Source organism: Podarcis cretensis (assembly GCF_951804945.1).
Source record: "Podarcis cretensis genome assembly, chromosome: 15".
In the NCBI taxonomy this organism is placed as follows: domain Eukaryota; kingdom Metazoa; phylum Chordata; class Lepidosauria; order Squamata; family Lacertidae; genus Podarcis; species Podarcis cretensis.
In genome coordinates this window covers 15,954,649-15,979,261 of record NC_137185.1, presented here as the reverse complement: position 1 = coordinate 15,979,261, position 24,613 = coordinate 15,954,649, and the positions used below count along the sequence as shown (strand labels likewise).

General features: G+C 48.5%; 3 protein-coding genes across 3 annotated transcripts in view; 2 read left to right on the top strand and 1 right to left on the bottom strand.

Moving 5' to 3' along the window:
• MLXIPL (MLX interacting protein like) overlaps nt 1-11,273 on the top strand; it is a 46,940-nt gene extending 35,667 nt beyond the window's left edge. The window contains exons 10-17 of the mRNA XM_079954533.1: nt 1,246-1,319; nt 1,729-1,894; nt 3,649-3,755; nt 4,909-5,028; nt 5,962-6,089; nt 6,674-6,797; nt 8,085-8,214; nt 8,854-11,273. Coding sequence (XP_079810659.1) covers nt 1,246-1,319; nt 1,729-1,894; nt 3,649-3,755; nt 4,909-5,028; nt 5,962-6,089; nt 6,674-6,797; nt 8,085-8,214; nt 8,854-8,975 — 971 coding nt within the window. The 3' untranslated portion in view covers nt 8,976-11,273. The remainder of the gene's footprint in view (nt 1-1,245; nt 1,320-1,728; nt 1,895-3,648; nt 3,756-4,908; nt 5,029-5,961; nt 6,090-6,673; nt 6,798-8,084; nt 8,215-8,853) is intronic.
• Nucleotides 1-24,613, bottom strand: part of VPS37D (VPS37D subunit of ESCRT-I) — a 103,403-nt gene that overhangs the window by 66,590 nt on the left and 12,200 nt on the right. The gene's annotated exons all lie outside the window — the stretch shown is intronic.
• On the top strand, nt 14,749-16,472 carry DNAJC30 (DnaJ heat shock protein family (Hsp40) member C30). Its single transcript, XM_079954631.1, has one exon. It carries the CDS (start codon nt 14,855-14,857, stop codon nt 15,524-15,526), a length of 672 nt encoding a protein of 223 aa, XP_079810757.1. The 5' UTR covers nt 14,749-14,854; the 3' UTR covers nt 15,527-16,472.

The following is a 24,613-nucleotide window of genomic DNA, read 5'->3' as shown; positions in this document are numbered from 1 at the left end:
GTGCACAGAGCTCAGGGCTGCAATGTTTGACTGACTGGTTGGTTAAAGCAGCAGCTCTCTCATGTTTTTTGGGTCACTGCCCCCTTGATTCCGTCAACTCCTTCCCAGTACCCCCTACCCTATAAAAAGCCTTACATAGAATAGCGGGTTGCCTGAATCACTAAGGAAGAGAGTAACACAATCAAATTCAACACAGTAACAATTAATTGCACGTCTAGTCAAAATCCAGCTCAAACTGTTTAGTTTGATTAAATCAGCCCAGTGGATGAACTTGATCCAGTGATACCTGCTTTTCAAAACCTGAAAGTCATTTATACTTCCAGCCCCCGGCTGCCCGCTTTCCTCTTAGCACCCACCTAGCTCTTAGTTCCCACTGCCTTAGCTCCCGCTGCTCCCTAGGAGGCAGTACCACCCACCTTGGGAACCACTAGGCTAAATTCTGATTGACCAAAAAAAGTATTCCAGTTAATCAAGGATATGCCCACAGATATTATAAAAAGGTAAGTGTGTCATCAAGCTGCAGTTTGCTTGGCCAAAGACAGGTGGCGCTGCAAACTACAGCACAGTGAGAAATAATGGGTGGTGGTCTAGGCATGAGCTGCAAAGGGACAGCTAGAAGAGGCTGTACAAGCCCCCCCCCCCGCAGCCCCTCCCAGCCCCCAGTCTGGTTGGTACCACTATCAACCTCGTTCTTCCTCATAGGCCAGCTTCGGGGTCCACTGGTTCTGCCCTTCTTAGGTTCTTAGGTAAAGGTAAAGGGACCCCTGACCATTAAGTCCAGTTGTGACCGACTCTGGGGTTGCGGCGCTCATCTCGCTTTATTGGCTGAGGGAGCCGGCGTACAGCTTCCGGGTCATGTGGCCAGCATGACTAAGCCGCTTCTGGCGAACCAGAGCAGCACACAGAAATGCCGTTTACCTTCCTGCCAGAGTGGTACCTATTTATCTACTTGCACTTTTGATGTGCTTTTGAACTGCTAGGTTGGCAGGAGCAGGGACTGAGCAAAGGGAGCTCACCCCTTCGTGGGGATTCAAACCACCGACCTTCTGATTGGCAAGTCCTAGGCTCTGTGGTTTAATCCACAGTGCCACCCGCATCCCTTAGGTTCTTAGATATGCACTATAAAACCTGTTCTGCATACCTTAAGGCACAGGGAGGCAGAATTCTCAGAGGGTGGAGGTTGGGGAGGATGGCCACAGTCCCCCAACTAGTTGGCTTCAACACATTTTTCCTTCCTTCTTGCAGCTAAACCAGAGCCAACTCAAGAGGCTTTGCCTGGTCCTAGCCACACTGTTGCTCCTCCGGTGCCTGAACCTCTGGTAGGAGTCAACTGTTGATAGCAGGGGGGCGCATTTCCTTTCTGGGTTCCAAACTGGCTTCAGGGTGGGAAGGGATGGGTCTGTGACCCCACTGAATCAGGCCAAGGGTGCATCTAATTCTGCATGCTGCCTCCATCAGTCGGGGCTGGGAAGCTCATACGCAAAGCAGAATGGAGATAGCCATCCCGTTGACTGATCCTGGAATTTGGTATTCAGAGCTATACTCTCCCTGAATCTGGAAGCTCCATTCCTTGCTGCCAGGAAGGCTATGAACTGACAGAGCCACCCTCCACACGCTCCTGTCATTTATGCCGCTGGCCACCACAACATCCTGTGGCGGTGAGTTCCGCAGGCACCCTTGCCACCGAGCCGGTGCCTTCTAACCATTTCTTTCTGTCCTCCTCTGTAGCAAAATGCCTTTGGCGAGGAGCCGGCCAACTTCCTGCCCAGAATGACCCAGCTCAGCCCTCGGCTGTCCCCCGCCTCCAGCCCCTCGCAGTCTGGCCCGGCCGCGCTGCCATCGGGACCCCTGCTCGTCCCCAAGACGGAACGGCTCTCCCCCACCCCTGTCTGTGGTTAGTGGAAGTCTCCCCCCGCCCTCCCCAGCACAGCCCTCCAGCTCTATTGACTTCTGGTTATACGTTTGTCTCTCTGTGTGTAAAGGATCTATTCTGTAGCAAGTCAGCAAAAGGGGCCAATTTTGAAGTGTGTGAGGACTCCTCATGGCCCTGGCTGTGGCCTGTGGAGAGTCCCTAGCCATGCCCCTAAAGAAGGATCCCAAAATGCAGGCAGTTGTGTTGACCTGCATATACTGGTGCCTGGCGCCCCCCGCCCCGCAACCTCTGAGACCCTCCAGGGTGTTCCTGTGTTTTCCTTGGGTTCAGTTTCCCTGGAATGAAAGTCACTGGAGACTGTGCTGTCTTTAGGATACAGAAGTGGTTCCCAAACTTTCTGGGGCCACCGCCCCCTTGGTTCCATAAACTCACCCCCAGGGCCCCCTACCCTATAAACAGCTTTATGCAGAATAGCAGTTTGCACAACCCATGAGGAAGTTAGTAACACAATCGCATTCAGCCAAGCATATTGCAGGAGAAGTATTGCTGCGCCTTCTTACTAACAAATGCAGTCCTTTTTTTCTGGAGGGGACACAGGGTTACGCATACTCCTAACCATTTTGTGAATCTGCGTACTTTGGTCCATTTACGGTATTCATTTTCCCCAATTTGAACTATAAAATGGTGGTTTTCTTGAGTCAAAATGAGAGTACCCCTAAACATTTTTTTGGAAAAAAGCACTGAACAAATGTGTAAGGGTGAAGGAAATTTATAGCATGAAACATCTGCCTTTACCCTCTTACCAGACATGCACAAACTTTCCCCTACCACAGATGTACAGTGACTGATTTATAAGGAAATCAATAGCTATTACAAGTGCTGTTTTTCCAGGAAAAACTGGTGCCCAAACTCACCATGAATGCCTTGTTCTCTTAGAATGGCATTGGCACCCACCTGAGAGCCGCCGGAACTGAGTTCCAACTGAATAAAAGCCCTGGCTATTACCAGTACTCTTGTGATCATAGGCGCCAACTCTATGGGGCTGAGGACAGCTCAGTCCCTGTCCCCCCAGTATACGGGGACGGGGCTGAGCCCCCCAATCTTGAGGGGCTGGGTCCCACCGGACCTCCCTGTGGTAGCAGAGGGCCCTATCAGGCTTATCCATGATGTTGGCAGGCCTCGGGGCCTCTTCCCGACAGGTGTGATGTCACAGGTGTGTGTCACATGTGTTATTTCATGCGCACGTGATGAGCTCCACCCCCCTCCCAGTGTCGTGTGGAACTTGGCTGGTGACAACTCATAAATAGAAACAAACACAATCAAAGGGAATAGCTTTGGAAGAGCAGGAAAACATTAAATATGAAGCGAGGAAGGTGTTTCGCTCGAGGCTCTAGCCTGGTCAATTGTAAAGAAGCGCTCAGTGCGCTCAGAGGGGCCCAGATCCAGCGCCCTCCCCACAGGTAATCCCACTGCTCCCTTGGGGAATGACCAAGACATAGGGTTTTATTGACCATGTATATATGACCTGAGCATGGGATGGAAGGCTTGGCAGCGTTGATGCACCAACACATCTTGCTTCCTCATTCACCAGTTCCTCTGATGCTCGGGGGACAATGTTGTCCTTCCTGCTCTCAACAAAACGAAACAGAAGCCCCATATCCCAGAGCTACGCTGCCCTCCTCCACTATGCTGTGGGTCAGTGGTGAAGGGGAAGCACTCTGTGCATGCTCAGATGCGATTGAGAACAGCAGAGTCTCTTTCTCCCCCCTCCTCAGGCAGTAACCGGAGGATGTCGGGGCACGGATCCCCAGTGCTGCTGGTGGAGGGGATGATTTCACCCAGCCCCTACTCGTGCAGTCGGAACAAGACGGAGCCAAGCAAGGTAAGGGGGCGAAACAGAGGGGTCTGTGCATGCATTTGATGAAGAGCGCTTGCATCCCGTTGGACAGGTAGTGATCAAAGCAGAAAACGTGACAAGTCACCTCCCAATGAAAAGAGAGTCATTGTGGTGCAGTGTTGGACTAGGGTCTGGGTTCAAATCCCCACTCAGCTGTGAAATTCACTGGGTGACTTTGGGGGCCAGCCACTGCCTCTCAGCCTAACCTACCTCACAAGGTGGTTGTGGGGATTAAATGAGGAAGAGGAGAGCTTGAGCTTCTTGGAGAAAAAGGTGGGACATAAGTGCAAAAAATAAACAACAGTAATACAAATGTACTCTTTTGGTGGCAGTTTGGACTCTGTTTTGTGTTCCAAGGTTGGTCGCCTGAATTAATTCCTCTCACTAGGCTTGTGGGAAGTATGGGAGCTATAAGACATACTTCCTGGTTCCCTCATTCGCATTCCCAATCCTCTCATTCAATGATATCTATATTTTCCAGATGGGTCAATTGCCTTCGGTATAGGCACTTAATCTTCTGGCTGTCCTTTGCTTGTTTCTTTTGTCTACTTTTGTATCTTTTTCCTTTTTCAGCATTGGGATGCTGAAAACCTTAGCGGAAGTTACTCCAAGAAAAATGGGGAGAAAGAAATGGAGTTGTTGTTATTGTTATTATTCTGCCCATTATTCTGTTTTCTATTATCTTTTAATTTTCATGCTCTGTTCTTAATGTTGTACACCGCCCTGGGATCTTGTGATCAAGGAAATTATTATTATTATTATTATTATTATTATTATTAGTAGTAGTAGTAGTAGTAGTATTTCCCAGCCCTCCCTGGAGATACCATCACAGATTGAACCTGGGGCCTTTGCCAATGCACACTGGCAATGCAGATGTGCCTTCTGTCCAAAGCTCCTCTTAGATATTTACGTGGCATACCAAAATATGAACCATAGAGTTGGAAGGGACCCCATGGGCCATTTACTACTAGCTCCTGCAATGCAGGAATCGCAGCAAAAGCATCCCTGGCAGGTGGCCATCCAACCTCTGCTTAAAAACATCTGAGGAGGGACAGTCCAACACCTTCCAAGACCGTCCAACAGGAGTGGCTTTCTGCACCCCACCCCCGTCTAGCAACAGCCCTTTCTTCTTCCACAGACCGAGAGCCGCCGGATCACCCACATCTCGGCTGAGCAGAAGCGCCGTTTCAACATCAAGCTGGGCTTTGACACCCTTCACAGTTTGGTCAGCACCCTCAGCTCCCAGCCCAGCCTCAAGGTGAGCGGCAAGGGGTTGGGGTGGGAACAGACAAACAGGACAGGGAGGGGCACCCTGAGGCTCGCAAGACCACAGGAAGCTACCTTATACAGAGTCAGGCCATTGGCTCATCTGCCTCTGTACTGTCGACACTGACTGGCAGCAGCTCTCTGAGGTTTCAGGCAGGGAATCTCTCCTCAAAGTGCCGGGCATTGAACCAGAGAATTTCTGCATGCCAGTCAGATGTCCAGCATTGAAATGGAGTCATTCTCTGTATTTTACTTACTTACTTACTTACTGTGGTACCTCGGGTTACATACGCTTCAGGTTACAGACGCTTCGGGTTACAGACTCTGCTAACCCAGAAATAGTACCTCGGGTTAAGAACTTTGCTTCAGGATGAGAACAGAAATCATGCTCCGGTGGTGCAGCGGCAGCAGGAGGCCCCATTAGCTAAAGTGGTGCTTCAGGTTAAGAACAGTTTCAGGTTAAGAACGGACCTCTGGAATGAATTAAGTACTTAACCCGAGGTACCACTGTATTTCATGAGATTTTTACACCACTTGGTTGCAAGAGAAACCATCCCAAAGCAGTTTACAGTGTACAGATAAAACAATGAAATTATCAAGGAAGACAACTTTCAACAGATAAAACCAACAGCAAACTCAAAACAGATTAATGCACATTCTTGCTTAAACAAAAATGTCTTTAGCGGGCACCAAAAGGAATACAGCGAAGGTGCCTGCCTGCCGTCAAGAGGCAGGGAGTTCCATAGTGTAGGTGCAGCCGCACAACAAGACCAATTTCTTATGTGACACCTGTAATGGTGCATCAGCCGTAACATTGAATGGCTAGGGCTCTTGAAGCTCTCTCTGGCCTCTTGATGAACCCAGCCTCTCTAAGCCTACCCCGCTTTCTCCCTCCTGCCTCCCCACACCTGATGATGCTATGCAGGTCAGCAAAGCCACCACCTTGCAGAAGACGGCTGAGTACATTGGGAAGCTGCAGCAAGAGCGAGCCGCCCTGCAGGACGAGGCACAACACCTGCGGGATCAGATCGATGAGCTGAACGCTGCCATCAAGTAGGACTCTATGTAGTTTTTTGGGAAGGCACATCAAGCCTTTTCTCAGGGGTGGGGATCTCAATCTGGCCAATAGGCCAGTTCCTGACCTTCCCTGTTTCATGTGAGCCCCATTTTGCCCCATTTGCTGGTTCACATTGAACCACGCGGGCAAAGCCACAGCGCTTTGTGAGCACTGGTGATTTATTTGTTTGTTTATTAAATATACTTGTATACTGCTTGCCGTAAAAACATATAACCAAGCGGTTTACAGCAATAAAGACATAAAACCATACAAGGAAACCACTGAAAAGTTAAAAACAGACATCAGTTAACCATTGTGAAAAGGTGTGTTCTTAATTGCCTGCGTAGGCCAGGCAGACTTAGAAAAGTTTACAGCAGGCATTTCAAGAGTTAGCACAGAAGGTGCCTGCTGAATCTGGTGGCAGAGAGTTCCACAGGAATGGGCTGACGACAAGAAAGGCTCTGTTCCTTGTTGTCAAACAAGCCTTGCCAATTTAGGAAAGACTAGCGACGCCCCTGCAGATGATCTCAGAGATCGTTTCCCCGAAAGTAAAACTATCTCCTTGTGGTTCCTTTTGCAGCTTGTGCCAGCAGCAGCTGCCTGCCACAGGGGTGCCCATCACCCGCCAGCGCTTCGACCAGATGCGGGACATGTTTGATGACTATGTCCGTTCTTGCACCTTGCAGAACTGGAAGTTCTGGGTTGTATCCTTTTTGGGAGGGGAGTGTGTGTGTGTGTGTGTGTGTGTGTGTGGTCGCAACTGCTCTTCACAGTACTTGGTAAGGATTAATTGGAAATAGGCAGCAGTGGAGGGGCAAGCAAAAATTGAGATAAAAGTCGAGTAGCAGGCAACATGATAGAAGTTTATAAAATGATGCATGGCATAGAATCATGGGATTGTGGAGTTGGAAGGCACCTGAGGGTCATCTAGTCCAACCCCCTGCAATGCAGCAATTTCAACAAAGGCGTGCATGACAGATGGTCATTCAACGTCTGCTTAAAAACCTCCAAGGAAGTCTGCTCCACAGCTCTTACCATCAGAAAGTTCTTCCTAAGATTTAGTTGGAATCTTCTTTCTTGCAACTTGAATTCATTGGTTTGGGTCCTACGCTCCAGAGCGGGGGGGGCAGGGAGCTTTCTTCATCTTCCATGTGACAGCTTTTTAGATATTTGAAGTTGACTATCATACCTTCTCTCAGTCTCCTCTTATCCATGGAGAAAGTGGATAGAGAAAAATTCTTCTCTCTTTCTCAAAACACCAGAACTGGTGGACTTTCAATGAAGCTGCATGTTGGAAGGTTCAGGTCAGATAAAAGAAAGTACGTCCTCACATAATGCATAGTTAAAACTGTGGAACTCCCTTCCACCAGAGGAAGTGATGGACAACAACTTGGATGGCTATAAAAGAGGATTAGACAAATTCATGGAGGAGGAGAGGGCTATCGATGGCTACTAGCCATGGTGGCTCTGTTCTGCCTCCACATTCAGAGGCAGCAATGCTTCTGAATACTAATTCCTGGAAACTGCAGGGGAGGAGAGTGCCCTTGTGGTTGTGTCCTGCTTGCAGATTTCCCTTTGGGCCACTGTGAGAAGAGGATGCTGGACTAGATGGGCATTGGCCGGATCCAGCAGAGTATAACTATATTCTTATGTCCTTACATGGTTGTGGAAACTACCCAGGAGGTGGGGTGTGAAAGCAAGGAACCGCTATAACCCCATAAACATGGTATGTCAAATGCATGTTGCAGGCGACAGTAAAATCTAATCATTTTAGAATTCTGTTGTTCTGCTGATGCTTAGGTGAAAGTGGGTTTTAGCTCCAGGGAAAATGCTACCTGGGTGGTAGAAATGTCATGTGGCTCATAGCCCCCAAATTCAGCAACAGACAGTGAACAGGTCGGATTTTGAGACAGTGCAAATAAGAGAAGGTGGCGATGGTGGGGCAGCTCATCACACTCCCTTCTGGTCCTTAACAGCACCTCCTCTCTCAGTTCAGCATCATCATGAGGCCACTCTTTGAGTCCTTCAATGGGATGGTCTCCACAAGCAGCATGGAGACCCTCGGCCAGACGTCCCTGGCCTGGCTGGATCAGTACTGCTCTCTCCCAGCGCTGCGGCCCAGTGAGTAGCTTCTGTGACCCCCACTTCCTTCCCTCCAGGAGGGTGATGGCAGTTGGGTCTTTCAACACTGTCTCCATCTTCTTCCTAGTACAGCAAAGGGGTCCTGGATAAGGAGGCTTCTTGGACGAAGCGAGGCACCATGTAGAAAATATAAATAATAATAATAATAATAATAATAATTGCACAGGAAAGAGCAGTTGAGCAAAGCTAGGAAATGGTGTGTACATTCTGAAAGCTATCTCCGTGCTGGCTCGCGAGGCCAAAAGTGTGAATGGCTTCTGTTGGGAATCAACTCATTCTCAAGTGGAGCTAGCGATGCTCCCGAATCCCAGGAAACCACAGGAGGGGAGAGTTCTGTTGTGCTTGTGGGTTTCCTATTGGGCATTAGGTGGGCAGCTCTGAGAACAGGATACTGGGCTAGACCTGATCCAGCTACAGAGTTCTTCATAAGTGCTCACTGATGTTTTTAAAAGAGGACGAGGCAAAGTTTTTGTTGTCATTGCACTTATTATTATTATTATTATTATTATTATTACACTTGATTTATTAATTGCCTTCTGAAGCACTGTCTCGGCATCGATGGCTTGATCCAGCTACATGACTTTGCTGATGGTCTATTGCCTGCTTTTCTTCCTTCAGCCGTCCTGAGCTCCCTCCGTCAGCTGAGCGTTTCCACCTCGATCCTGACCAACCCGGCGGCCATCCCTGAGCAGGCCACCCAGGCAGTGACAAGGGCAGGAGCCAGCAATGGTTCTTCGTAGCCCCAGAGGATGGTGAGACTCCAGCAGGGGCCGTTGGCTAGAGCAGCACCAGCAAGATCTCTCATCCCAGCTGAGGAACTGTTTGTCCAGAGCGGCTTGGAGGAGAGAAGCAGCCTGGAAGAAATTGCCCACACCCCAGGCTGGCCAGCCCCCATTCCTGGAAGGGAAGCCTCCTTCAGCCTGGCAGGCTATTCTGTGCCCATTTCTTCCTGAATTTACTAGCAACCACAGCTCAAAAACCACCCGGCGCAAGCCACAACCGCAGCACTCTCCACATCCTGGCCTATGTAGGAAGTGGACTTGCCACCAGACCTCATGTAGGCTGTGTACTTCTTCACACAGCGCATAGTTCAAGTGTGGAACTCGCTCCTGCAGGGAGCAGTGATGGCCACCAACCTAGATGGCTCTAAAGAGGATTAGACTAATTTGGGAGGGAGGGCTATTGATGGCTACTAGCCATGATGGCTAGGCTCTGCCTCCACAGTTGAATACCAGTTGCTGGAAATGGCAAGAGAGGAGAGGGCTCCTGCTCCTGCTTGTGGGTTTCCCGGGAGAGGCATCTGGGTGGCCACTGTGAGAACAGGATGCTGGACTAGATGGGCCCTCTTTGGCTCAATATAGCAGGACTATTCTGATCTTCTGGTGTCTGCTTTCTCTCTGCAGACATAGTGGACACTCTTCAGCTTCTGCCGTGGCACTGTGCCACTTTCCCAGTCACTGTGGGTTCTGGAAGATGCCGTTTTTCCTCTGTCAAATCTTGCCTGTCTCCATCAGTGCCACCCAGGCCTCTGAGATGTGCCCATGTTGCAACTGGACAACCCCCTGCTTGTGCCTTAGCCCACATTTCAATCATTTTAGGGGACTTTTTTCCAAAGGGAATCTCAATGGCACCCCACTTATATTGGTAGAACACACATGGTTGCTTTTCCCAAATGAAGAAAGACCGACATTTTCAGACAGGGTACATGGTCTCATTCTTCATTTGTGGGGAAACTTAGCCAAACCACTGTTGTTACGTTTTTGCATTCACTAATTTCTGAGTGAAAGGGAATTTCAGGTCCCTCTTTTCTCAGATGCCTCTCAGAAACCTGCACACTAGGCACAAACCCTCTCTCAGTGTTTTATCTCTGGAATGTGGAACTCTAATGTAGACTGCCCTTGAACGTGGAGGTCTCACTTAGCTGTAACAATTGGAGGCGCAGATTGCAGCTATAACAAAGGCGGCATTTTTTCATCTCCGCCAAGCTAAGCAGTTGGCTCCTTACCTCTCTCGCCCTGACCTAGCCACTGTGATCCACGCGACGGTCACCTCCAGACTGGATTATTGTAACTCGCTCTACGTGGGGCTGCCCTTGAGACTGACCCAGAAACTCCAGCGGGTGCAGAATGCCGCAGCAAGACTCCTTACGGGGTCTTCGCTTAGAGATCACATTCATCCGGTGCTATACCAGCTGCACTGGCTCCCGGTGGAGTACAGGATCAGGTTTAAGGTGCTGGTTTTAACCTTCAAAGCCCTATACGGCCTAGGGCCCTCGTACCTACAGGACCGCCTCTCCTGGTATGCCCCACAGAGGAACTTACGGTCTTCAAATAAAAACACCTTGAAGGTCCCAGGCCACAGAGAGGTTAGGCTGGCCTCAACTAGAGCCAGGGCTTTTTCGGCTGCGGCTCCAACCTGGTGGAACGCTCTGTCACAAGAGACAAGGGCCCTGCAGGACTTGACATCTTTCCGCAGGGCCTGCAAGACAGAGCTGTTCCACCTGGCCTTTGGTCAGGGCGCAGCCTGACTCCCTCCTTTGGCAATCTTTACAAAACTTTAGTTTATGGTTGCCATCAATTTTGATTTTAATTAATTTTTATAATGTTTTATAATGTTGTACTGTTTTAGTGTTGTTAGCCGCCCTGAGCCCGGCTTCGCCTGGGGAGGGCGGGATATAAATAAAATTTATTATTATTATTATTATTATTAGTTGCCCCAGCATCAACCCACCTGCTAAACAGTGCAGCAACTGCCTTCCGCTAGCCAGCAAACTCCCCTGGTGACCTTTTATTAAGCTCATGCCTGCGTCTCTTTTCCAGCCCATGTTTAAATTGCAAAAAAATATTCTCAACCCTCCACCCAAGGGAAATAAATCCCAGCTGCTCCTGTCTCTTTCAAAATGAAACCATCAGAACCGTCTTGTGCCAGGCTGTGCCAAATCCGAAACAAGCAGCCACAATTGTAACAAGGACCTGTTTGCACCTGCGTAGCGGAAACACTGCCTCCCAGTGCAGCAATAAAACTTCTGCAAAAGCTTACATTTATTCTGTAATGTGATCTATTTGCTTATATTTTCTGTAGTTGTCCCCCCCCCCTTTTACAATTGGGATCAAAAAGAGCTTCTTTGAGCTCTCGCATTCTTTAGGGAAAGAGCCATAGCTCAGTGGTAGAGTGTCTGCCTTAGAACCAGAAGGTCCCAACTTCAATCTGCAACAGCATCTCCAGGCAGGGTTGAGAGAAACTCCCTCCTGAAACCCTGGGGAGCTGCTGCCAATCTGTAGGCAGTACTGAGTTAGATGGGCCTAACAGTCTGACTTGATATATCAAGGCAGCTCCCTGACGACTCCTTCTGCAGGCTAGTGTAAGCCTAACAATCTTACAACACGTTCATTTAAGCAAACCCCGAAATTTTAGGCTTCATGTCTAACAGGTTTTTATTTCAGCAGGCTGCATTCCCAAACTTCTGGCTAATTTGTTCTCTCCCTGCCTTGCATCTCCTGTAGAGTTATGGGGATTGCCTCTTACAGTGAAAGAAACCTTTGCTTCTGTGTGCCTGACATTACAGGAATGTGTGTGTGTGTCTGGCAGTGGCTTACGATGTCCCTATACTATAGTCAGTGGTTTGTCCCCACATTTTTCATGAGTGAGAGAGTCATGCTATGACAACACTGTACTGTGGCCCATGGTTAGTTCTGTAGGTAAGGCTAAAGGGGGAGAGTAACCTGCAACAACCCTGCAGTTTAATCCAGTCTCTATATCAGTGGTTCCCAAACTTTTTGGGGGGTTACTGTCCCCATTGTTCCAAAAACTCATTCCCAGGGCTCCCTACCCTATAAAAAGCATTATTCAGAATAGCAGTTTGCATGGCCTACTAAGGAATGTAATAACACAGTAAAATTCAAATGAGTTACAATTAATTGCACATTTTTTCAAAATCAAATTAAAAGTCTTTAGTTCAATTAATTCAACAAAATTGATGAAGTGGATCCAGTGATACCAACTTTTCAAAGTAATTTTCATTTCTAGCTGTCCGCTTTTGGAACCAGTGCTCTATATTATACGGATATGGCAGGGTGTTCTGGCAGGGACCCATTTACAACATCCCTGCAATGTAGACTGCTGCTACATTGTGGCAGTGCATGATGGCTGACAACAGCCCTGCAAAGTAGGGTGCTTCCAGGTGGGACTTTACAGTGGTATTGGTGCTCCTCACGCACACAATATCAGCATCAAAATGCCAGTCTGTATAAATCACATGCATCCCCATTTAATCTGGATTCATCCTTTCCAGGGGAAATCCAGCAAGTAAACATAAACTAGTTGTTTCCAATGACTTGTTTGCAGTGTCAAGCTGGTGTCTGGAAGCACCCCCAGTCTGTGATTAATGGTGCAGGGTGGGAGGTGAGACTGAGGCAGATAGAGAGTAGCTTGCGCCAACCATGCAGTATAGATTGATGTAAGGACTGGGGTTTGGCTTTTGCTGACCAGCTCCCATGGGACTCTGAGCCCCCTAAGTCCATGATTGGTCAGAGAAGAATGGATGGAGGCAGGATCCAGTGGAAAGCAAGCATATCTTTATTTTCTGTTGCAATAGAGTTCCCTTTCCTCCATGCAAGGAGGGAGAGACCCAGAACAAAGTGTGCAGGAACCTTTAAAGACTTTTGACATTGCCCAACACCTTAGCCAAAGACCACCCTAAAAGCATCACACATACATCATAGGAGGCAGTCTATAGCAGAAATCCTGTCTGCCAGGATACCTGATGGTGGTCACTGATTCCATTACCTGGGCAGCTTGCCCATTCTTTTGTGATGGTAATGTTACCGGAATCAGAATGGGGGGGCACACACCTGTTCCCATGGCGGGGGCCACCAGACTTCTACTGGTCTGCTCCCTTCATTTCCTTCCCCTTCACATCCAGGGTGTGCTCATAGATAAGGGTAGACCAGTTGCCATACTCATTCATTATTCCCCATCCGCAAGACGTCAAGCCAATCAAGAACTATCATTCAAATAGCTGTCAAACCGGCAACCAATCAGAAGAGTCCATTTTGACAGCAACTTTGATATGCTTATACAATAGCACCCCCTAACAAGGGCTCAGCTGGGGTTGCAGAGAAACTCCGCTTCTTATTAGTGTGTCTAGTTTAGCTTTTAGACTTTTTCTAGACATGTACATTTAGAAATTCATATAAAATTAATGCTCACAATTTCAACATTGTCTTGCTCGGAGGAGGGAGGCCTACCAGAGGAGGGGCTTGATCTATGGGTAAGGTCAGCCATAAGCATAGGACAACACTACCTGCTCCAGAGTGCCAGACTGGAAGTCATTGCAAAGACAATGACTATCCTGCTTCAGTGGATTGGGGTCTCAGTAAAAACAAAGGGGTGTACTTGACTCAACTGGGAGAAAATAGGAAGATGTAAATACTTTCTTTGTTGTACCTGGAAACAGGAATGTAGAGTAAGTTTGACTGACAGGGCAGGTCTGACACTCAAGTTTCAGTTCAGATGCTACACCTGATTTATGACAAGTGCATGATGTTTTTCCAAGGGTGTTGTGGGTAACTATGGGGAACTTTTAAAAGGAGAAGCACCTTTGTTCGGGGCTTCTCTCTGTTTCCTTTATGTTATAGTTTGAAGTCTTGTTGAAACAATAAAGATCAGGCCTCCTGGCTGCTATTTTACTTCATTATCTTGCCTTTTCTTTGATGATCCAACTCGAGCCCAGGGAACTCGCCACTACAGCAAATACTTTAGTTCCTGAATCCAGGTCACAGGCTCACCCTGTTCATACACAAGTACGTCCTTAAGACAGGATTTGCGGCATCTGTAAGTGAAAAGACAATGGGAAAGCTTTCCCCATTTGCCTCCCTTACTGTAGGAATATTTGAGGTCATTGGGAGAGCCAAAATGGCTTCAGGACTGAGGGAGAAAGAAGAGGGAGAACCATAACTTTGAAAATGTTTTGTTTGAAACTTGGAGTTTGTGAGAGAATTTATCCATAACCAGATCACTTCTGACCTGAATTTACAACAAACCTGCAGAGCGGTCCAGTGCAGCTACGATATTCTCAGGAAGATATGAGGGCTGATGTTTGGAAAGAAGATGGTTTCTAAGAGCCCCGCAGTGTAGTCCAGTGCGTTTCCCACTATGGTGTGGGCTGAGAGGAGCTTACAACAGCCCTGCAGTGTAGCCCGCTTCCTCTCCCTCCGCCACAGCCCTCCAATAACACTCACTGCCCCCCGCCCCTCTTCCCATTGGCGAATAGCCGAGCCACGCATCCCTCCAATCGAGTGCCAAAACGCCATCACTCTGCGCGCTCCTCCTCTTCCATCGACCAGCTGTGCGGGCAAATGCGCCGCCTTATGACGCCATTTGCCCGCCCTCGCCCGTGATGCGTTCTTTCCTGCTATTGGCAGAGGAACGCGTCCGTCTGCATCCCGCCCAGCAGCAACCACGGCCGTTCCCGTTTCCCAGCAAGGAACTGCCTCCCAATTGGGTCCTGGCCCTGTGACGTCACTAGCCGGCCGGCTCCTTACCTCGGAAGCGAGCCAAGATGGCGGAGGTCAGTCGTGGAAGGGCGGCCTGGTTGGGCCGCTGAAGCTGGCGGCATCCCATGGCCTTGTTAAGGGGCTTGAACAACGGGACGGCGGCCCCACTGCTGTGGGCGCCCCGGGCGGTGCTCTCCCGCCCGCCCCAGACGGCGCGCCTTTCGGGGACCGAATCCGGGGGCGGCACAGGCCGGCCAGGCTCCGGTCCACAGGACTTGTACGACCTGCTGGGGGTCCCCTCGGGGGCCACGCAGGCGCAGATCAAGACGGCATACTACAAGCAGTCTTTTCTGTACCACCCGGACCGCAACGCCGGCAGCGAGGAGGCGGCGCGGCGCTTCACCCTCGTCAACGAGGCGTACCTGGTGCTGGGCAGCGTCGCCCTCCGAAGGAAGTACGACCGCGGCCTCCTCAGCAGGGAGGACCTGCGCACCGCCGGGAAGCCCTCGGGCAAGACAGCAGGGTCCTCCTCCTCCACCACCACTTCTTCAGCCACCAGGACGCAGCCCTTTGCCTCCACGTGGCCCCACAACAAGCCCATATTCGACTTTGACAAGTTCTACCAGGCCCACTATGGGGAGCAGCTGGAGCGTGAGCGCTTCATCCGCGAGAAACGATGGGAGATGCAGAAGCGCAAGGCCGAGATGGAAAACATGTGGCGGCGGGAGCACCTGCAGGAGTTGCTGGCCGCCATCACTTTCTTGTCAGCTCTGATCCTCCTGGTCAGCTTCAAGTGAGCAAGGAGGAGGAGAAGCTGGCATGGCCAGGTGTTACTTTGGGCTTGCCACTCCTGGGGGACTTCCTCCTGGAGCAGGCAGAACCGGCTAGGAGAAGCATGTCCTCCCCAAAGGCTCTGGCTTCAAGGGGTACACAAAGCGTCCCTCATGAAGGCTGATGCGGGCTCCCACCAGGGCCAAGCTTGGAGGGATCTCTGCTTTCCTACATGCCTCACTGTAATCACCCAGAGAACACAACAAACAATCTCAGAAGGATTTGGAGTGTTGCCAACCAACCCCTCCCAACACAATGCTGGGGAGCAAGATTCCAGATGCCAGTTCCAATGATAATAAAACCTTTAAAATGTGCTTTACTTTGCCTTAGAAATCATACCCCTATCATCTAATTATTGTTGGCATGGAATTGGTTGCCTCAGCTGTTTTATTTGGATCAAAGTGCAAGTGGGTTTAATTTCCCACACCTAATTGTACTGTAAGAAGTAGATGGTATTTATGCATGTCAATGTATTGGGCATAGTGCTTCAGTTAGCAGGTGTCATCTCTGTAGCTTGAAATTCTCCCTTCCTCTGGGTGGGTGGGGGAGGGAGGGATTTCAGGTCTACCTTTCCTTTCTTTCATAGAGATTCTGCTGACTCATTGGGGTGTCCCCTGCACTTGGGCCCAAAAAAGCTGCTCCACAAATTGGGCACTTAACAAACCTCTTTGTTTTGATAAAGGATGCATCTGAAGAGAAGAAAGTTCTCATTTGGAGACTTTGTGGTGGCTTCTAATAGTCTTTGGGGAAATGCATTCTCTTATGGGGTAAACTGCTGTAGGATTCACTCTTGCAGTTTGGAATGTAATGACGTGGCCACAGTGTTTTGATCTGTATATCCAAAGGATTCAAATCAATCATGTGAATGATATTTATTTTAATATGCTGTATAAAGAAAAAAAGAAACATTTAGGAACTGTCTCCTTGTCCTTCCAAGTCTTAAAGTGAAGCACTTAGATGCTTTTGGAAACACAGCTGCCTGGTCCCCTCTTTGATTGGTAAGGTAGAGGGGCCCCTGACCATTAGGCCCAGTCACAGATGACTCTGGAGTTGTGGCGCTTTACTGGCCAAGAGAGCCAGCATACAGCTTCCGGGTCATGTGGCCAGCATGACCAAGCAGCTTCTGGCGAACCAGAGTAGTGCACAGAAATGCATTTACCTTCCCGCCGGAGTGGTACCTATTTATCTACTTGCACTTTGATGTGCTTTCGAACTGCTAAGTAGGCAGGAGCAGGGACCGAGCAATGGGAGCTCACCCTATTGCGGGGATTTGAACCACCGACCTTCCAGTCAGCAAGCCCTAGGCTCTGTGGTTTAGACCACAGTGCCACCCTTTGATTGGTGTTGAGTTGTAAAAGTAAGCAACCATTGTGTGGGGTTATTTAGAAGGCCAAGAGAGGAGAGAGTAACATTTGGTGAATGTTATTACTGCATTGCAGGGGGTTGGGATAGATGACCCTTTGATTCCCTTCAAACTCTAACATGTTATTCTTTGAATACATATGGGTAGGTTTCACTGAAATTGCAGGTGGGTTGAAGGTTGTGGGTCAGGGAAAGTCTTCTAGTAATAGGTGATTTTTTAGTAGGCTGTGGGAAGGGAAGAAGCCCGCCCCCTTCTTCTCCCCATATTCTTTCCATTCACCATTCCTTCTTGCAATTCCCTTTGAAGCAAGTTAGGAGAGGAGGGCAACCACCCTGAGCTGTGGTTGGTCCAGCTCAGCAACTCCCCTTGTGTTGAAATGTTTTTCCAAGCGCTGGGTTGCTGTTCCCAAGTGGTACAGCAGAGGGGGTCCTTGCACCATTGTTCAGCTGACAGTGAAAGGAAACTGATTTTCATTTGGAAAGGATATCGTCATCCCACAGCTAAATAAGGAGGGAGTGGCTTGCTCAACCAGGCTTGGTGAGGGAGCTCTTCTCACTGTTAGGTTGATGGCAGGGAAGAAGTTTTTTTGCAGGGTGGCTGATGAAGAAGCCTGAAACTAGCTGGGGAGGTAGTAGGATAACTGGATCACAAAACTATGAAAGGTACCTGATAGAAATATAGATGATTATATTGATTTCTCCCTAAGTGAAAACCTCACCAGGCAACCAGCCCTTCCATTGCATTTGAGTATTTGCATCTGAGTCAGGGTGCTGCTGCTGCTGTCCTCCAAGCCCAGGTATCCCTTGGCCATTCAGAATAGCCCCCCTCCATCTCCCTTTTTGGCTGTGGAATTTCAACTCCTGCTAAAATTGTTGGACCACTTCCTTGGACAAATGTCTTTCCTCAGACACCTATGAGATGCTTGAGCTAGCATTAGGGAGAGCGGCGGCATACAGACAAGAATGCAATTCTGACTGGCTTGGGCAGAAAATAAGTGAAGCTCTTTGCTGAATGCTATCCCTGATGAACTCATCCTGGTCTTGCAAAGTGCAGGTCCTTGCATCTGGCCTCTAATCCCTACCTGGCCTGTGTGCCAAATCCTGCCTCCCAACTGCAACCCCCCACTGCAAATTGAATTATCATCCGTGGGTTTCTACTGAGGATTGAACTTTAATCTTCATACACTTGAGTATATCCTCATAGCTCATAGTCTAGTTCCACTGCAGGAAAAGATGCATCTGTCAGAATTCCTTCTCCTAACAGCATGAAGCAACAGTCAACATAACTCTAGTTCTGCTTCTGATGCTTTCTGTGCAGAGGAGGGTGAGCAAGATGATAATATCATTGTAGAGTTGGAAAGGGTAAACTAGTCCAAACCCCTGTAATGCAGGAATAAAGGTTCTGGAAACAGAGCCTTACGAGGAACAGTTGAGGGAGTTGGTTATGTTTAGCCTGGAGAAGAGAAGGCTTGAGGAAGATGGAGCAAGCTGCTTTTTGCTGATCCAGAGGGGATGACCCAAACCAATGGTCAAATAACAGGAAAGGAAATTCTGACGAAACCTTAGGAAGAACCTTCTGGTAGTAAGAGCTGTTTGACAGTGGAACAGACTCCCTTGGAAGGTGGTGTAATCTTCACTGGAGGTTTTTTAACAGGTTGGATGGGCATCTTTCAGGGATTCTTTCGCTGTGTTTCCTGCAGTGCAGGGGGTTGGACTAGATGACTATTGGGGGTCCTTTCCAATCCTACAATTCTTTGTTTTCAGCTTGATTTTCAAGCGTGAAGCCTGAAGTCCCAGGATTGGGTTTCCTCAGTGCTTTGGACCTCTTCTCCCCCAAGTTCACAAAAGCTAGCCCACAAATTAAAGAAGAAAAATGTGATTGGGCTGCCAGCCTATTCATGACTGTTGGATACAACTCACATCAGCCCCAGGCAGCATGGGATGGTGAAGGGAGCTGGGAGTCCAAAACATCCCATAGACCACGCAAGTTGAAGGATATTGACTTAGCATGTAGGACCAGGGAGACCCAGGTTTAAATCCCACCCACCTTCAGCTATGTAGTTCACTAGGTGACCTTCAGTCTCTCTCTCTCTCTCTCTCCCCTCCCCCTTTCGCCCTCTCCTTCTGCCTGGCCTACCTCATAGGGTTGTGCTGAAGATAAAATGCAGCATGTGTGTGAGAGCACCATGTACGTAGCTCCTTAGAATATATATATAGTAAATAACCAAATAAAAGCACCTGGAAGCCCCCCACTGGCCCCCCAGCCATGCCACAGAGCCTGCAGAAAGGGATTGGGTATATATTCCTTGTTGCATGTGCTGCTTATTTCAGCCCGGGGTGGGGGGTCCTCTGCGACACACCCCACGCGATCCTGACTGTCGGGTGAAGGCACATCGCAGTTGCTAGGGCTCTTTGGAGAGGTTTGCAGAACAGCAAGACATCCCTGTCTCACACACAGGAGGAGCTGGATGCTGCTGTTGCCAGGGCAACGGGCGGCCCATCAGCGAGCAGGAGAGCCTGGCTGGTCCTCTCCACCAATCGCAGGGCCCGGTTGGCATCCTAGAGACAGCGACTCTGCTGCCTGTAACCAGGGGTTACCCACTGGCAAATGGGAAGCAGATCTCTCTCCCCCCACCTTCCAGTTCCCCCCCTCTCTGGGAAAGCGTTTGATTTCCTATTAACCTAAGCAGCTGGGGGGGCTAAGAGGACCCCCTCCTCCCCATCAGCGGTTACTTAGCAGCTAGTTCATGAGCATAATAACCTGTCCCTGAAGGCTTGGGGGTGGGGGTGGGGGACGGGACAGGATCCAGCCAACTTAGTTCTCCAGCCATGATTCCAGCAAGCAATGCTCGATTTCTGATGGGGGAGCCACCAGGAGCTCAAGGCAAGGCTGAAACTCCACTCTGTCCCTGGTTCCACACAGAGCTGCATTAGCCTGAATGAAGGGGAACAGAGTTTGTGCACCCAAATCAGCATTATTCGGGGTTACTCCAAATCACAACCACAGCCTTAATGTGTGCATACACAAACACACATAGAACTATTTTCAATAGAAACAGAGTATTTAATTATGAGTGATGACATTCAAGCTCCCCCTACCATTTTCTCCATGGAATTTTTTTTTTAAGTTTGTGAAAAGGAAAGTGAGCTACCCAACAACTCTTCCTCTTGCTATCTATCTATCTATCTATCTATCTATCTATCTATCTATCTATCTATCATTAGCATCCTTCTGTCTTGAGAGACAAGGGAGTGTGCTTCCGGGGGTGAAGTCACTGCTGCATTAGCAGCACCAAAGTGACCTCCCCAGGGCGCAAGTCTGGGCAGTGTGTATGGAGGTCTTGGGCTGCCTAGATGACAAGAATCTCCCCTCTTGGCCTCGCTGATATGGTCCAAAAGAAAGCAGAGCAAGACATTTGGCACCAGCTTGGCTGCAGGAGATGCTGGAAGGAGGAGTACAAGGCACCATCCAACCATCTTAGGGACCTGTTTTCGCATGCAAAGGAAGTCCCTAACTCACTGAGGATTTGAGACCTATCGGCTATCCTCACCTGGTTTAGCTGGCCAATTGAAGCTGTTCCTGGGGTATGGCCAGTGTTTCATGCTAACAGCTTATATGTGCTACAGGTGAGAGCTAAGTGCAAAGTGGGGACCAAAGGTGGAGAAACTACCCTAGAAGGAGCATGGTGTACCCTTGTGCTAACACCTCATAAATACATATATGAATGGCATGCTAAACATACCCAGTTCCCTCAACCATTCCTCATAAGGCTTGGTTTCCAGGCCCTTTATCACCCTAGTCACCCTTCTCTGCAAACCTTCTAGCTTCTCAATATCCTTCTTAAACTGGGGTGCCCAGAACTGAGCAAAGGAATCTGACCAAGACAGAATATAGCAGTACTGTACATTTTCTCACTGAACTAAGTCCCTCACTTGAGAGTAGACCTGAACAGGAGTCTGCAACAAATATCCTTTTATTCTTCAGAGGCCATACCCTTGTTGAACATTTCTCTCCCTGCCCTTGTGTGATGTAAAAATATATTACTGAATGTTAGGCTGTATTTATTGTGTTGAATTATTTTGCTCTTTAATTCCTTATTGGTGTTTCTTGATTGATGCCTGGTTTCTGCTCTTAATATCTGCTGGAGGTTTTGCTGTTAATTAAACACACATTTCATGGGTTTTTTTTTGGGGGGGGACGGACATCTTTTAAAGCATTCTGTCTTTCCAAGAAGCAGCCACTGCTTGTCTGACTGGGGAGAGCCTCGCCAATATTTTGTCTGGTGCTTCCCCCGAAACAGAAAACACGGCTGTGCTGTGCTGAGGCAAACGCTCACCCTGCCAGCCGGCTGTTCCTGCTATATTTGCAGGAGCCGTTGGTGATGCGAATTTCTGTTGTGATTGAATGTTCTGTTACTGTCTACCCTGGAGAGCGCTGGGCCTGTGGCCCAAGCCATGCTAATTTGTCAAGGCCTGAGCATAATCCGTTGGAGCTTAATACAGCAGAGAACCAGCCCCTCTCTAGAGGGTGTATTGGCTTCCTGCCTCACAGGGGTGTTGTTAAGGTCGCCCCAAGCACCTCCTGCCCTGGGTTTTCCACACTGAGCCTCAAATATTGTATTAATTTACAAATCCCTGGACAATTAAGTCCAGGGTACCTCGGGGATCGGGATGCGGGTGGCGCTGTGGGTTAAACCACAGAGCCTAGGACTTGCTGATCAGAAGGTCAGAGGTTTGAATCCCCGTGACGGGGTTAGCTCCCATTGCTCGGCCCCTGCTCCTGCCAACCTAGCAGTTCGAAAGCACATAAAAGTCCAAGTAGATAAATAGGTACCACTCCGGCGGGAAGGTAAACGGCGTTTCCGTGCGCTGCTCTGGTTTGCCAGAAGTGGCTTAGTCCTGTTGGCCACATGACCCTGAAGCTGTACGCCGCAACCCGAGTCAGCTACGACTGGACCTAATGGTCAGGGGTCCCATTACCTTACCTCGGGGATCACCCGATCCCTTAAGATATCCCAGCTCGATCAGTGAGAACATCTGAAGGAGTGCTGTTGATCATTTCCAGAGTTGGCGAGGCTCATATGACAACAATGAGAAGCCAAGACCTGTGGAACTCTCTGCCACTACATAGCAGGCCAACTTTTAAATACCTGTTGTTAACTTTGTTATTCCACCAAGCCAATGCAGGCTATTAAGAATATATCTTTCCACAATGATTTACTGATGCTTGTTTTTAGCTTTTTTGTTTTTCACTTGTTATGCTTTTCCTATCTGCTTTTATGTTTTTATTGCTGTAAACTGCTTTGCTATATTTTTACAGTATACAAATATTTTTATAAGTAAACAAAACAAATATAATTTTAAACATTTGTCTGAATTGTTAAAACTTTGCTTATAGGGAAGCCTGCTGTGTTGCAAGGCACAGGGCCTGTGAGACACACGTACCCTGCCATAGTCAATCAGCATCTTAACTTCCAGAGGGTCCGCTCTCCCAGTTTTCCTCACAGATCTACGTGGCATCAATAGGACTTCCTGGGTCCAGTATACTGTATGCCCTTTTAGGGTCCCTTCCAACTCTATAATTCTATGACCAACCTGGTTGCCCTCCTCTGCACACCTTCCAGAACTCGACACAGGATACCAGGTGGGGTCTAACTAAGGCAGAACAAAATTTCCCTTGATCTGGACTCTAGATTTCTGTTGATACAGCCTAGAATTACATTAGCTTTATTTGCTGCTGCATCACACTGTTGACTCATGTTCAGCTTGTGGTCTCAGGAGACCACCTATTCATCTCATATCCGGAACAGAAATCAACCCAACAAATACAGCTGGTGTTCAATGTTGTCGTTTTCCATGTGACCACCTTTAAGATAGCTGAGGACAGCTTTCATATCTTCTCCAGGTTAAACTTCCCCATCTCCCTCAATTGTTCCTCATAAGATTCTGTACAAAGTAGCCCTTGGTGCCTTTGTGACATCAGCAGCCACTCCTCCAATCTTCAGCCTGTTCTCAGACCTATCTGCATGCTTAGCAACCAACACGCCCAGCACATTGCAATGACTGCCATTGTTAGCAGGTCCGTGACCACTGATTTAAGAGATAGGCATGAGCTTAAATAGGCAACTATACATTGCCACTATGGCTACTTTCGGAGACCACAGGGGATTGTGATTTAATGGGTACATCTTCCAAATTTTCATGTGCAAACTAGAAAACAATTTGCACTGAAGGGTTTGACTAGATGACCCTTGGGTCCCTTCCAATTTGACAGTTCTATGAAAATCTCATTGTTTCCACCATGATGCTGGTCTCCCGCCCACCCACATACTTCAATGTCTGTAGAATGCAGATGACCCCTGCAGTTGAAAACGCCGCTGGCAGAAATGTATTCCTTCGATTTATTCCAAAGAATATATTTATATTTATATACTTGTTTCCACACTTATTTTTCCAAAAACATTACATGGAAAAGAAAACGTCCACAAAGACAGCATGGGGTCTACCTTGAAGCTGCCGGAATCGGATTGAGACCGTGGGAATATTTAAAGACCCCCACCCACCCTACCCAACCCCTGACACACATGGAAAGTTTTGCAGTGGATCCTGAAAGAGAGAGGTTCTGGCTTGTAATAGGGTGGGGGTGGGGAGAGTGTCAAGAAAGTTCAGTTGATGTTTCAGAGACAGGGAGAACCCCAGGAAACTGCCCCTTCCTCTCCTCCCCCACCCCCCGTTTCTCAAATATTGCAGAAAAAAACCCAAATCAGCAAAATTATATTCCAAGAACGAGGCCACTAGGCTTTCTCAGGAAAGTGAGGTCTTTTTTTTGGGGGGGGGGGATGTTCCTGGATATAGGTGGAAATACATTATCACCCACCTCCCCCCCCCCAAAACCAGGATGTGGGGCTCTTTCAAAGCTCAACCCAGGTGGTTGTGTTTTTTAAAAACCTAGCCATCAAATAGGAAAACTGTTCTGTATCGATGCTAGAAAACCAGCCGCGTTACATTTGCATGCATTTAAATGAATTAAAATATAATTGTCCATGGGCCCCCGCTTTCCTCCTCTCCTTCCTTGGGAGCTGAGACAACTTAGAAGGTTTCAGACAAATTTTGGAATGTCAGATTTCCTCTGCAAATGGAGCCATCCCGCCCCCCCCCCCCCGAATATTCTAAAGCAACACCCTCTGTTACATTTCCAGTGAAAACATGGAGTTTGGGCAAATTCATGGATGGAGAGGTACCGTATTTTTTGCACCATAACACTCACTTTTTTCCTCCTAGAAAGTAAGAGGAAATGTCTGTGTGTGTTATGGAGGAAATGCCTATGGGTGGCATGCCTACGGATTTTCTTCCTCTAAAAACCACGTGCGTGTTATGGTCGGGTGCGTGTTATAGAGCGAAAAATGCGGTATATCGTCAGCCATCCATCACAACAGCTGAAGAGACTTTTCAGGTTCAGGAGTAGTCTGCCTCTGGGTTGCAGTTGTCCCACTGGAAATGACCAATGGGGAATTCTCTTGTGGGCCTCCCAAAGGCATCTGATTGACTGCTAGTGGAAACAGAACGCTGAACACTGTGGACTTTCAGCCTGATCCAGCAGGGCTCTGGACTAGCAGGTTTCAGAGAACCAGCCTATAAAACCAGGGTGGAGGGCGAACATCTGTGACCTTCCTCTGGGTGTTGTTAGACTC